At 48.3% G+C, this 15,000-nt stretch overlaps 1 protein-coding gene across 6 annotated transcripts in view; it reads left to right on the top strand.

Annotated features, from left to right (window-relative positions):
- Positions 1-15,000, top strand: part of LOC144513255 (uncharacterized) — a 38,469-nt gene that overhangs the window by 23,369 nt on the left and 100 nt on the right. For all 6 annotated transcript variants that reach the window (XM_078244273.1, XM_078244276.1, XM_078244274.1 and 3 more), the window contains 10 exons: positions 916-1,001; positions 1,799-1,899; positions 2,918-2,988; positions 5,849-5,956; positions 6,731-6,801; positions 6,974-7,091; positions 7,732-7,896; positions 8,518-8,619; positions 9,749-11,208; positions 14,346-15,000. The exon at positions 14,346-15,000 is cut by the window's right edge and continues 100 nt beyond it. In XM_078244273.1, coding sequence (XP_078100399.1) covers positions 916-1,001; positions 1,799-1,899; positions 2,918-2,988; positions 5,849-5,956; positions 6,731-6,801; positions 6,974-7,091; positions 7,732-7,896; positions 8,518-8,619; positions 9,749-11,208; positions 14,346-14,961 — 2,898 coding nt within the window. In that variant the 3' untranslated portion in view covers positions 14,962-15,000. The remainder of the gene's footprint in view (positions 1-915; positions 1,002-1,798; positions 1,900-2,917; positions 2,989-5,848; positions 5,957-6,730; positions 6,802-6,973; positions 7,092-7,731; positions 7,897-8,517; positions 8,620-9,748; positions 11,209-14,345) is intronic.

The raw sequence follows: 15,000 nt of genomic DNA on the forward strand, positions 1-15,000 counted from the left end.
CCTCTCTGCTTAGCTGCCTATGCTACCTAGCTTCAACCCATCTCTGCTAGCTGCCTATGCTACCTAGCTTCAACCCATCTCTGCTAGCTGCCTATGCTACCTAGCTTCAACCCTCTCTGCTAGCTGCCTATGCTACCTAGCTTCAACCCTCTCTGCTAGCTGCCTATGCTACCTAGCTTCAACCCTCTCTGCTAGCTGCCTATGCTACCTAGCTTCAACCCTCTCTGCTAGCTGCCTATGCTACCTAGCTTCAACCCTCTCTGCTTAGCTGCCTATGCTACCTAGCTTCAACCATCTCTGCTAGCTGCCTATGCTACCTAGCTTCAACCCTCTCTGCTAGCTGCCTATGCTACCTAGCTTCAACCCTCTCTGCTAGCTGCCTATGCTACCTAGCTTCAACCATCTCTGCTAGCTGCCTATGCTACCTAGCTTCAACCCTTTCTGCTAGCTGCCTAGCTAGTGTTCTGTTGCGGTCTGGGGTGTTGTTTTCGCGACCACGCCCCCGAGGCAATATTTCGCTGGCCGAAATTTACCCTTCCTTCACGAAGCGCTGCTCCTGTCGCCTAGCAACCTTGCAGCTGATCACTGGGGGTCAAACGACACTGAAATGGTAGCCAGAAAGTTGCCTGTATTCGACATCTACGCAATTAATTTCTCGCCTCATACATTCTCAGATGTGAATTTAATGATGAAATAAGACGCACCCACCAATGCACGCACACATGCTTGCACGCACGCACGCACGAACGCACGCTCGCATGGACGCACCCACCAACACACGCACACATGCTCGCACGGACGGACGCTCGCATGGACGCACGCACCCACCAACGCACACACGCACGCACGCACGCACGCACGCATGGACGCCCCACCGACGCACGCACGCTCACTGATGTGTTTCCTCTCCGGCAGGTGGAGAAGCTGAAGGCGTACCAAGGAGACGTCTCTAAGCTCTCATTGGCTGATTCCTTCGTCTACCTGCTGATTCAGCTCCCCAGGTGAGAGACACGTGACCATAGAAATGAAATGGATGGAAAGGCCATTTAACGGATTCAGCGGACATTTTAGCAACAAATCTATTTTATTTTACATTATTGTTTTCAATTTGTTTAGAGGGACTTTTTACATTATTTTAATTTTGTAATTTGTGTGTATTTGTCTGTGTGTGTGTGTTTGTGTGTGTGTATGTGTGTGTCTGTGTCTGCATGTATGCATGTATGTCTGTGTCTGCGTGTGTGTTTGTCTGTCTGTGTGTGTGTTCGTCTGTGTGTGTCTGTGTGTGTGTATGTATGTGTGTGTATGTGTGTGTGTGTCTGTGTGTATGTGTGCGTCTGTGTCTGCGTGTGTGTGTGTGTCTGTGTTTGTCTGTGTGTGTGTGTGTCTGTGTCTGCATGTATGCATGTATGTCTGTGTCTGTGTGTGTGTGTATGTGTGCGTGTGTGTGTGTGTCTGTGTGTGTGTGTATGTGTGCGTCTGTGTCTGCATGTGTGTGTGTGTGTCTGTGTGTGTGTGTCTGTGTCTGCGTGTGTCTGCATGTATGTATGTCTGTGTCTGTGTGTGTGTGTGTGTGTGTGTGTGTGTTTGTGTGTGTGTATGTGTGCGTCTGTGTCTGCATGTGTGTGTATGCATGTATGTCTGTGTCTGCGTGTGTGTTTGTCTGTCTGTGTGTGTGTTCGTCTGTGTGTGTGTGTGTGTGTGTGTGTGTGTGTGTGTGTGTGTGTGTGTGTGTTCCTTTGCCCTGTCACCTCCTCATATAATATGTTGGATTACTAATTTACTTCCTCTGTGTCTTTAGTTACTCAGTCCGTATTGAGTCCATGCTGTTAAAGAAAGAGTTTCCCGGAGCGTGCGAGGTCATGAAACAAAACATTAAGATCCTTCGCTCCGCCACCAAAGGTAACAACCCAACATTTAAGACTCTGAGTTTGGATATACTTTAAACATATTCAGATACAAAACTGAATGTGTCACATCTTCTATTTTAAGCTGCGTTTGTGTGAACTTGATAATTGCCTGAATTGTTAATTAAACTTTCACACATACACACACACACACACACACACACACACACACACACACACACACACACACACACACACACACACACACACACACACACACACACACACACACACACACACACACACACACACACACACACACACACACACACACACACACACACACACACACACACACACACACACACACACACACACAGTCATGCACACACACACACACACACAGTCATGCAGACACACACACACACACACAGACAGACACAAACACTCTCTGTCACGCAGAGAGACACACACACACACACACACACAGACATACACACACTGTCACACACAGACACACACACACACATAGTCATGCAGACACACACACACAATCATGCAGACACACACACACACAGACAGACAGACACAAACACTCTCTGTCACGCAGAGACACACACACACACACACACACACACACAGACATTCACGCAGAGACAGTCACACACACAGACACAGACATACACACACTCTGTCACACACACACACACACTGTCACGCACACACACTCACACACACACACACAGTCACACCAAATGTTGAGGTACTTGTACTTTACTTTTCGTGCCACTTTCTACTTCTACTCCGCTACATTTCAGAGAGAAATATTGTAAATACTTTTTACCTGCACACAGAACACGTGCAGGACTTTTACTGAAGTAAAGGATCTGAATACTTCTTCCACCGCTGGATAAGGGAGCACAGAAATAAAGAGTCTTAATCTGTCACTTCCTTTTCTTTAATCTTCGTCCACATTATGAGTTTAAGCAGGAGGTATTTGTTTGTTTGTTTGTTTGTTTGTCTGTGTATGCTCTGGGTCCTGATGAGAATAAAGTTGTTTGTGTCTCCTCCAGAGTTGATGTGTTGTGAGGAACTCCACGCTGTTCTCCACCTGGTGCTGCAGGCCGGAAACCTCCTCAACTCTGTGAGTGGAAAAAAACTCTTTCATGAATAATTATACCAGAAACAGAGGGGGGAGGTCTCAACCCCTCAAAGTCTCGGTCTCGTCTCGGTCTCAACCCCTCAAAGTCTCGTTCTCAACCCCTCAAAGTCTCGTTCTTGTCTTGGTTTCAACCCCTCAAAGTCTCAACCCCTCAAAGTCTCGGTCTCAACCCCTCAAAGTCTCGGTCTCAACCCCTCAAAGTCTCGGTCTCGTCTCGTTCTCAACCCCTCAAAGTCTCGTTCTTGTCTTGGTCTCAACCCCTCAAAGTCTCGTTCTTGTCTTGGTCTCAACCCCTCAAAGTCTCGGTCTCGTCTCGTTCTCAACCCCTCAAAGTCTCGGTCTCAACCCCTCAAAGTCTCGTTCTCAACTCCTCAAAGTCTCGTTCTCAACTCCTCAAAGTCTCGATCTCAACCCCTCAAAGTCTCGTTCTTGTCTCGGTCTCAACCCCTCAAAGTCTCGTTCTTGTCTCGGTCTCAACCCCTCAAAGTCTCGTTCTCAACCCCTCAAAGTCTCGGTCTCAACTCCTCAAAGTCTCGTTCTCAACCCCTCAAAGTCTCGTCTCGGTCTCAACCCCTCAAAGTCTCGGTCTCAACCCCTCAAAGTCTCGGTCTCAACCCCTCAAAGTCTCGGTCTCAACCCCTCAAAGTCTCGTTCTTGTCTTGGTCTCAACCCCTCAAAGTCTCGGTCTCGTCTCGGTCTCAACCCCTCAAAGTCTCGGTCTCAACCCCTCAAAGTCTCGTTCTTGTCTCGGTCTCAACCCCTCAAAGTCTTGTTCTTGTCTCGGTCTCAACCCCTCAAAGTCTCGTTCTTGTCTCGGTCTCAACCCCTCAAAGTCTCGGTCTCAACCCCTCAAAGTCTCGGTCTCGTCTCGGTCTCAACCCCTCAAAGTCTCGTTCTCGTCTCGGTCTCAACCCCTCAAAGTCTCGGTCTCAACCCCTCAAAGTCTCGGTCTTGTCTCGGTCTCAACCCCTCAAAGTCTCGGTCTCGTCTCGGTCTCAACCCCTCAAAGTCTCGTTCTTGTCTTGGTCTCAACCCCTCCAAGTCTCGTTCTCGTCTCGGTCTCAACCCCTCAAAGTCTCGGTCTCAACTCCTCAAAGTCTCGGTCTCAACTCCTCAAAGTCTCGTTCTCAACTCCTCAAAGTCTCGGTCTCAACCCCTCAAAGTCTCGTTCTCAACTCCTCAAAGTCTCGATCTCAACCCCTCAAAGTCTCGTTCTTGTCTTGGTCTCAACCCCTCCAAGTCTCGTTCTCGTCTCGGTCTCAACCCCTCAAAGTCTCGGTCTCAACCCCTCAAAGTCTCGTTCTTGTCTCGGTCTCAACCCCTCAAAGTCTCGTTCTTGTCTCGGTCTCAACCCCTCAAAGTCTCGTTCTCGTCTCGGTCTCAACCCCTCAAAGTCTCGGTCTTGTCTCGGTCTCAACCCCTCAAAGTCTCGTTCTTGTCTCGGTCTCAACCCCTCAAAGTCTCGGTCTTGTCTCGGTCTCAACCCCTCAAAGTCTCGGTCTCGTCTCGGTCTCAACCCCTCAAAGTCTCGTTCTCGTCTCGGTCTCAACCCCTCAAAGTCTCGTTCTCAACTTCTCAAAGTCTCGGTCTCAACTCCTCAAAGTCTCGGTCTCGTCTCGTTCTCAACTTCTCAAAGTCTCGTTCTCAACCCCTCAAAGTCTCGTTCTTGTCTTGGTCTCAACCCCTCAAAGTCTCGGTCTCGTCTCGGTCTCAACCCCTCAAAGTCTCGTTCTTGTCTCGGTCTCAACCCCTCCAAGTCTCGTTCTTGTCTTGGTCTCAACCCCTCAAAGTCTCGTTCTTGTCTTAGTCTCAACCCCTCCAAGTCTCGTTCTTGTCTCGGTCTCAACCCCTCAAAGTCTCGTTCTTGTCTCGGTCTTGTCTCGGTCTCAACCCCTCAAAGTCTCGTTCTCAACCCCTCAATGTCTCGGTCTCAACCCCTCAAAGTCTCGTTCTCGTCTCGGTCTAGTCTCGGTCTCAACCCCTCAAAGTCTCGTTCTTGTCTCGGTCTCAACCCCTCAAAGTCTCGTTCTTGTCTCGGTCTCAACCCCTCAAGTCTCGGTCTAAACCCCTCAAAAGTCTCGTTCTTGTCTCGGTCTCAACGCCTCAAAGTCTCGGTCTTGTCTCGGTCTCAACCCCTCAAAGTTTCGTTCTTGTCTCGGTCTCAACCCCTCAAAGTCTCGTTCTTGTCTTGGTCTCAACCCCTCAAAGTCTCGGTCTTGTCTTGGTCTCAACCCCTCAAAGTCTCGGTCTCGTCTCGGTCTCAACCCCTCAAAGTCTCGGTCTTGTCTCGGTGTCGATACACTCTGGTCTTGGTAATGACTTGGTCTCGGTTTTGGTGGTCTTGACTACAACATTGTCAGCCACCAAAAATAGCTTCTCGCTATCTCCTTCATTCTCACTATTCCACTGTGGCCTGCATGAAATTGCTGCAATACTTTCGTTTCAGAATGACAAGGGAATAATCAGTCTCCTCCCCCACAGTAAACATCCTGTCTGAACTGACAGTTTTGTCCGTCTTCGAACAAAGGGCTGTAAGTTTTGCGTCACCACCAGCAGGTTTGCCCTTGACGATCATGTCCGTGATGACAGACAACACAGGGTCAATTCTGGGCTCATATTCTTTAACCTGAACAGCTGATACAGGCACTTTTTCTATCTCTCTGAAGTAGAAAATGTCCACAGTGTTTGACTCTGTATATCCCATCCTTGTCGCCACTTTTTGTTATATTCTTCACTCTTTTTATGTTATATATTTATGTTTGTAACGGAGTTAAATGGACTTACTATAAGCTCAGTCTCTAACGCCTTTAAATGTGTGTGGGTGTGTGTGTGTGTTTTGCAGGGAGGTTATGCAGGAAATGCAGTGGGTTTCAAACTGTCGTCTCTTCTTACTCTGGCTGACACCAAGGCCAACAAACCGGGCATGAACCTGCTGCACTTTGTCGCTCTGGTCAGTAACCTGTGTGTGTGTGTGTGTGTGTGTGTGAGTGTGTGAGTGTGTGTGTGAGTGTGTGTGTGAGAGTGCGTTTATAAAAATGTCAGAAAATGGTGAAAAATGTGGATCAGTGTTTCCCAAAAGCCCAAGATGACGTCCTCAAATGTCTTGTTTTTTCCACAACTCAAAGATCTTCAGTTTACTGTCCCAGAGGAGAGACTAGAACATGTTCACATTTAACCAGCTGACATCACAGTTCTACTTTTTATTCATAAAATATGACTCAAACGGATTATCAAAACAGTTGACAACTAATCACTACATCTTTGCAGCTCTAGTGTGTGTGTGTGTGTGTGTGTGTGAAGGTGTGTCTGTGTGTGTGTGTGTGTGTGTGTCTCTGTGTGGGTGGGTGGGTGTGTGTGTGTGAAGGTGTGTGTCTCTCTCTGTGTGTGTTTGTGTGTGTGTGTGTGTGTGTGTGTGTGTGTGTGTGTGTGTGTGTGTGTGTGGGTGTGTGTGTGTGTGTGTGTGTGTGTGTGTGTGTGTGTGTGTGTGTGTGTGTGTGTGTGTGTGTGTGTCTCTCTCTGTGTTTGTGTGTGTGTGTGTGTGTGTGTGTGTGTGTGTGTGTGTGTGTGTGTGTGTGAAGGTGTGTGTCTCTCTCTGTGTGTGTGTGTGTGTGTGTGTGTGTGTGTGTTTGCTCTTGTCCTATCTTTTTGTGGCCCAATTGGAGATCTTAGACATTTTGAGAGTTGAGGGTTCTGATAATGTTGTAATTCTTTTTTTCTCCTTCAGGAAGCTCAGAAAAAGGACCCAAAGCTCCTGGAGTTTCCGCTGAAGTTGAAGCACGTCCTGCCTGCAGCGAGGTCAGATATATTTTTCATATTTTAAACACTTTCATTCTTCCAAATAAAGACTCCATTTCCCATCGGCCCACTTTCAACTTCATGTTCCTTCACCCTTTCCCAGAAAAGGTTGAAGATTTAAAACGTAACCACTGAATATAAAAACACATGATATATTTTTTTGTTTTCGTAGGATCTCCTTGGAGACGCTGGACACTGATCTGCAGTGTCAGACGTCTCGCACGCGCTCAGTAGAGGAGAAAGTCCAGAGAGACACGGAGCTGCTGCAGCAGCTGGACAGCTTCCTGCAGGTAACACACACACACACACACACACACACATATGCATGCACACACACACACACACATGCGCACACACACACACACACACACACATGTGCACACACACACGCACACGCACACACACACACGCTGAAGCAAGGCTGCATTTACACTCACTGCTGCGGCCGTCAGACGCTCCAGCAAAAGTGCAGATCTAGTAGTAGTGCGTGTATAGCTTCAGAAAGGGCTGGGATCACACAGAAGAGCTCTTTGGAAAGGCCTAAATGTTACCTTTCATGCTAAACAGTCGGAACAACACTATCTTGAAGCGATGCGGAGATATTGAACATTACATTACGTGATTTATGGATTCATAATTATGGATTATTGTACAAAGACACTGCAGTTCCAAGCTGGATTAAAAAGCTTCTGGACGGCCTACGATTGCATGGAAGACCTTTCTGAAACCGTGCGCTTCTCTGCTTCTAAACAACAACAAAAAAGGTAAGTCTGCGTTCACATACAGTCAGATGGTGCAGCGAAAACGCATGGGGGTAGTGCGTTTAGGCCCGGATTACTTTTTCTGGTCTGAACTCGCCCTTAGTTAGGTCCAAAGAGACCGTGTAGTTCTGTGTTTTTACGCCTCTTCTTGTGTTTGCCTGTGTCTCAGTCGGCCGCCTCGACTCTGAGCGTACTGCGCGTCAGCCGGCAGCAGCTGAAGCAGGAAGGCAGCGAGCTGATGGACTTCTTCTGTGAAGACCGAGACACGTTCAGACTGGACGACTGCTTCAGCATCTTCAACATCTTCTGCTTCAAGTTCACTCATGCTGTCAAGGTACGCACGTTACACGTAAACGACGAGAAGCTGCCAGATAAAGTATGTTGATGTAGTTGAAAATGTTTCTTCAGTAAACGTACGTACACTTTGTCGCTCTGGTCAGTAACCTGTGTGTGTGTGTGTGTGCGTGTGTGTGTGTGTGTGTGTGCGTGTGTGTGCGTGTGTGTGTGCGTGCGTGTGTCTCTGTGTGTGTGTGTGCGCGCGTGCGTGTCTGAACGTGTGTGTGTGTGCATACCTGTGTCTGAACGTGTGTGTGTGTGTGTGTGTGTGTGTGCATGTGTCTGAACGTGTGTGTGCGCGTGCGTGTCTGAACGTGTGTGTGCGTGCGTGGTGCTAGGGCTGCAACTAACGATTATTTTCATTGTGGGATAATCTGTTAATTATTTTCTGGATGAATGGATTAGTTGTTTGGTTTATAAAATGTCAGGAAATGGTGAAAAATGTCGATCAGTGTTTCCCAAAAAGACCAAGACGACGTCCTTACTTACGTGGCAATAAATCTCTTTCTGATACTGATGTGGCAGTTGCATATTTTAAAACACTCCTTTGCTGCCACCTGCTGTTTCAACAGAGAGATTAGAAATAATAATAAAAAGCTCCCTCTTTGTCTCTCTGAAGGAGAACATGGAGAGGGAGGTGAAGGAGGCGGCCCGACGCAGGCGAATACAGGAGCTGGAGGAGCAGAAGAGACACTCGTGGGCCGCAGCCGTCAGCGAGGAGGTTAGAGCACACGCACACACACACACACACACACACACACACACACACACGTTCAGACTAGAGGGTGACAATTTTTTGGGACTCCCGCAGGTGTGTGTTTGAGTGTGAGAAGATCTCCGTTAGGAATTACGTAATGAAATGGCCTAGGCCTGCAGGTAAGGCAGGTATAGTGTAGCCTAACTTTCCGAGACACCCTCAGTGATTTGACCGTTATTAACCAAACGCACACACGCGATATCAACTGGCTAGTCATCCTCCAGACCTGTGGTTCCCAACCTGGGGTCCAGGGACCCCTCAGGGGGGCGGCAAAGATCACAGGGGGGGCGCAAGTCTTTATCTGGTTTGAGGTTGAGGTAAAAAAAAAAACATTTGGACAAATTATGATAATACACTAGAATATATAATGTATACAAAAGTCGGTATAAAAACTATGTATTTTTGTTCTTGCTTAAAATTGTAGACAGGCTACTTAGTAGGCCAAACCTCCGGGACCTCTTAACCTGGGACCCTTGCTGTCATCAGGTCAGCTGCTAGCTGCTAGCTGCTAGCATCCTCGTTTTCCTGCCGCCACGGCATCACTATTTTATGAATGAAACATGGCGGAGAAACGTAAAAGTGCTGATAACTCCTCTGTATCAAAAAAGAAAGTAAGGCTCTATCTCGAGAGTTACCTCAACTTCGGTTTCGGAGGGGGGGGCTCAGCTTTTCTTAGACGTAAGTAGGGGGGGCGCCAAGGAAAAAAGGTTGGGAACCACTGCTCCTTCTCTCGGGATTTTGCAGGACAGGATTATTTTTTTTGGGGGGGGGGCAGTCATGTGATCGGGATATGACGGGAGTATTTCCGTGGGTTCGGGATGGGATGGGAGCAACTGCTCCCGTCAGGTCCAGAAGAACTGCATTCCCCGGTACCTAAGCGTACACTCACCGCATTGCAGCGTCATTTTTTTTATTTAATCTCCGGCCTCGTCCCGCTCCCGTTGATTTCTCTGCTCTATTCCGTCCCTTTCACGTTACCAACAGTGAAGTTGACTTCCGTACTGCGGTCCAGAAAAATTGTCACCCATAATTGTAACTTATTGTGGCGATAGCCCCGTTTCTGATTGTGATTCTGATTGTGTTTCTGTCGCAGGTCGGCGGAGCGTTCGGGCTGCGCCACAGCAGCGAGATGAACATGACGGCCGCCGCGTCACGACACAACGACGCCACGCTGCTGGCGGAGCTCCTGAGCCCTAAAAGCCGCATGCGACGCTCCCGAAACTCTCCATTTAGCTCGGAATTAATCGCTGCTGACCGCGAACGTCATAAACCGGATGCAAAAGAGGCTGAAACAGCTTTTCTATCAGCCTCACCTGAACGAAGAAGTCCAGGATTCCCGGAAACGGTCCCAACATGCAGCTTCCCCCAAAACAAGCAGCCTCAGGCAGGCCAGATGTCGCCTCCCAAGACTCATTTTAGCGAACAAAACGCAAACCGTACAACCGCCACTTACCTCAGCGACGATGCTACCCAGAATGGAGTGAACACCTTCAATCCCACAAGTAAAGTTACAGTGAACTCTACCTCTGATTCGAACCAGCAGTCCGACCACAACAACAACGACGGCGAGGGGCGACTGGGAACGCTTTCGGGAAATCTGTCTGGTTCGAAAGGGAGAACGAACCAAGCCGATCAGGACTTGAGCGAACGGATCGAACACAACGCTTCTACGACTACAGGCGCCATGTCTGTGGTTTTAGAGAAACACACGTTGGTGCCTGAGCTGAAAGCCTTCGATGTAGTCGCCGGCCGCAACGCCATTCACCGCCGTGGGTCTCACCGTGACGACGTGGTGATCGCAGATTTGGAAGAAGAGCGAGCGGACACGAAGGTGCAGAAGAACACGGAAAAATCTGAGCGGAGAAGCTCTTCCAGCGAGGAAGACGAGGGAACGGAGGAAAATGTGGTTGTTTGGTGCGTGACGGGTGTGTGCGAGGCGGACGGCGAGCACACACACGCTGACGACACACACGCACAAACTGAGCAGGATCAGCGTAGGAGCAACAATCAGGCAGGAAACCAGCAAGCGTCTTCTGCCCCGGCCAATCGCACGCCTTCAGAACCTCAGCCGGCCAATGAGAAGCCAGTGTCTGTGCCCATCAGCAGCCAACCGGTGCCTGTGTCCCGCTGCGACGACCCGTCGCGTCCTGCCTCGTCCCCCATGTGGCGCCCGGCGGAGCCTTCGTCAGCCAATGACGCGCCAGCTCTCACAGCCAATCAACGGGAGGAAGCAGACGACAGAAGCAGAAACGAGACTGCTCCCTGTCTCACGACCAATGAGAACACAGAAGCAGTTTCTTGCACCAGTGAAAAGGAAGAATCATCGTCCAAAACATCCAATCATACCGCTAAAACTCGAAACGCTGGGATGAAACTCGCCGCCGACGCTAACGAATGCAAGTCTGTCCGAACCCTCACCAACTCCGAGTACCAGGACATGAGGCGGGTCGTGCCCATCTCCAGACCCAGCCGAGGTGCTCCGTTTCTGGGCAGACGTCCCGAGAAACCTCCTGGCCTCCAGCGCGCTGCAGCAGCTGCCGTCTCCAACCCAAGGTTGTTAATAATAGTTTTAGATTTTCATTTACACTGAAGAAAATCATTTTTGTTTTTGCATTTTTCATGAGCTGAACTCAAAGATCTAAGACTTTTTACTATATACACACATTTCTCTCAAATATTGTTCACAAATCTGTCTAAATCTGTGTTAGTGAGCACTTCCCCTTTGCCTATTACCTCACAGGTGTTCCTTAGGCTGGCCACAATAAAAGGCCACTCTAAAATGTGCAATAGTTTTTTTTAGTTTTTATTTTAGTTTTAGTTCGTTTTTTTTCAGAGTGTTTGTCTTAGCTTCAGTTTTTCAGAAATATTTAGGTTTTAGATATTTTGTTTTAGTTTGTTTTCATCTGTGCGTCCATCTGTGCGCCCATGGGCGTGCTGGACTTACAGGAAGGTGTGTTCAGGTGCATTCTGGGCGTGCTGGACTTACAGGGAGGTGTGTTCAGGTGCATTCTGGGCGTGCTGGACTTACAGGAAGGTGTGTTCAGGTGCATTCTGGGCGTGCTGGTCTTACAGGGAGGTGTGTTCAGGTGCATTCTGGGCGTGCTGGACTTACAGGGAGGTGTGTTCAGGTGCATTCTGGGCGTGCTGGTCTTACAGGGAGGTGTGTTCAGGTGCATTCTGGGCGTGCTGGTCTTACAGGCAGGTGTGTTCAGGTGCATTCTGGGCGTGCTGGTCTTACAGGGAGGTGTGTTCAGGTGCATTCTGGGCGTGCTGGTCTTACAGGGAGGTGTGTTCAGGTGCATTCTGGGCGTGCTGGTCTTACAGGGAGGTGTGTTCAGGTGCATTCTGGGCGTGCTGGTCTTACAGGGAGGTGTGTTCAGGTGCATTCTGGGCGTGCAGGTCTTACAGGGAGGTGTGTTCAGGTGCATTCTGGGCGTGCAGGTCTTACAGGGAAGGTGTGTTCAGGTGCATTCTGGGCGTGCAGGTCTTACAGGAAGGTGTGTTCAGGTGCATTCTGGGCGTGCTGGTCTTACAGGGAGGTGTGTTCAGGTGCATTCTGGGCGTGCTGGTCTTACAGGGAGTTGTGTTCAGGTGCATTCTGGGCATATTGCTATCTTGAGGCAGCGGGAAGTGATCGCACCGTTGACCAACAGAAACCTGGTCTAAAGTCAATAACGCAGCATTTCATTGTTATTTTAACAGAGCATTAGTAAAATGCTCCTAGACTCGTGCACAGCGCACGCACACTATGCTTGTTACACACACAGGGACGCACAGCAGCACACACACATGCAGAAGATTACAAATAATAATATTACGGTGCAGATCCTCCATCATAACAGCAATGCTCCAAGGTCCAAACGCGCCTGGCTTTTAAAGGGAATGGGAGATGATCTCTGATTGGTTTCTTGCATGTTACGCCCGAACACACCTCTGATTAATGAAGACACTAAGGTCAACCCTTTTGAACCATGCGCCTGCCGCACGGACCCTTTTTCCCACCGTGAAACTATCAGAAGGGGATTCGTACACGCCCTAAACGCACCTGCGCCAGGCGCTTCAGCCGTGCGCTTAGATCGTGAAAATAGGGCCCTTAGTGCTTCAATGTCACGATGAGAGTTTTTTTATTGTCAATAGAGAAACACATTTTTCGCAGTTTAAGAAAATGTACCTGATGAAGGTAATAAATGATTGCTTGCGTTATGGTCAGCGTGCGGGACTTTCTCTAAGCTTTTGATCTGCTACTTTTGATCATATCCTACGCACCTGCCTGACAAAAGAGGTGTGCAAAAAAGCTTTCTTACATGGCAGTTTAAGAAAAAAACAAACAATTCTGCAGATTCCAATAGACCTTTTTCACAGCAGACATGTTGACATGTCATAGCAGGAAAAGCACAGGTGTATTCAGAACCATTAATGATGGCTGCGTTCCACTTAGGAGAGGCGCAGTATTAGTATTGTGCATGCTGACTCACTGAACCAGCTCACTGGGACACTTGATGGTTATCAGTTTCAGCTGTGCTTTTCCTACTATGACACGTCAAAATGTCTGCTGTGAAGAAGGTCCATTGGGTCTGAAATGAGTCACGCTCATTTTTATTTTTATACTTGGCAATACAGTTTCAGTTTAGCTTTTCGTGAAGGTTTTAGTTTTTACTTAGTTTCAGTTCACTTGAAGGTATCGACATAATGGTGACACGACGCTGTCATAACTATGACATGACACTGTCATGAATGTGTCATAAACGTTATAAACAAGTCATGAACGTTTATGACTTCTGTCATTAAGTGTCATTCGTGTTTTGTCATGACTAGTTGACATTGTTTGGGTTGTCTTGATTATGACAAACTGACATTACTCAAAGTGACATTACCAGAAGTCGTCTTGGTCATGACAGGTTGACATTACATTTGTTTGGGATGTCTTTGTGATGACAACTTGACATAATGTCATCCTGTTTCATGTCAACTTGTCTTAATAAGGACATCCCAAACAAATGTAATGTCAACCTGTCATGACCAAGACATCTTCTGGTAATGTCACTTTGATTAATGTCAAGTTGTCATAATCAAGACAACCCAAACAATGTCAACTAGTCATGACAAAACCCGACACTTAATGACAGAAGTCATAAACATTCATGACTTGTTTATAACGTTTATGACACGTTCATGACAGTGTCATGTCATAGTTATGACAGCGTCATGTAGGGCGATATGGACAAAATCAAATATCACGATATTTTTTACCAAATACCTCGATATCGATACCGCAACGATATTGTAGTGTTGACTACTGGTGCTTTCACAAAATATTTACACAATGATATTTTTGATAAGTAATCATCAGTAATGTGGATATAATGACTACGTGGTTAAAGGTAAATAACAGAACAGTTACAACAGTCTGGTGAGTTCAGACAATGACATCACTTTACTGTAATGCAGCCTTTAAAACCAGGAAAAGACACTGATGTCATATCACGATATTCAAAATCTAAGACGCTATCTAGTCTCATATCACGATATCGATATAACATCAATATATTGCCCAGCTCTAGTGTCATGTCACCATTATGTCGATACCTTCAAGTAAAGTGTTACCAAATATTTTTCTCATGCTTATTTTTGTTTTAGTTCCTATAATAATAATAATAATAATAACGATAACTGTGTTTCAACCTCAACAGCGCGTCCGTCAGGCGAGCACAGAGGCCGTCAACCGCTCCTTCGTCTCGCCGCTCCAGCTTCACCAAGGATTTAACGGACCCGAAGGTTTCTGCCCGAGAGCAGGACCAGCAGGACTTGCAGAGGAAACTGTCCATCAGAAAACCGTTAGTGAAACCCAGACCGCCTCCGGAGGAGAAGATGTGTCGCTCCACGCTGCGGGCGCTCTCTCAAAGCGGAGGAAGTGGCAGCAGGACCGGCAGTGCTATTCCTATTCCGTTACAAAAAGCCAATTCATCTTCCTCGCTTCAAGGTTTCGCCCGAAGCACTGCCTCTTCCTTTTTCAGACAAACGCACACCACCCTTCCTCCTCGTCCCCTGTCGCCCCACCCCGGCTCAGACTCCTCCTCGCCGCGCGTCACGTCCTCGCCTCTCACCCGGACGGCCTCGCTGAGAGTCCCCGCAGCCTCCCGATCCGCAGACCTCCTCAACCTGTCCTCCTCTTCTTCCTCGCTGACGGGGACTCAGAGCGTCAGGGCGAGTCCTCGCCGCGTCCCGCCGGTCCTCCCTAAAGGCCACGGGCGGGACGACGGCAGCGGCGTCTTCTCTGACAAGTCGGCCAGGCCGAGCTGGAGATAGGAGGAGACGTCTAGACATGTCGTCGGAGCGGTATCTACG

This window comes from Sander vitreus, unplaced genomic scaffold (genome assembly GCF_031162955.1).
Source record: "Sander vitreus isolate 19-12246 unplaced genomic scaffold, sanVit1 ctg154_0, whole genome shotgun sequence".
NCBI lineage: Eukaryota > Metazoa > Chordata > Actinopteri > Perciformes > Percidae > Sander > Sander vitreus.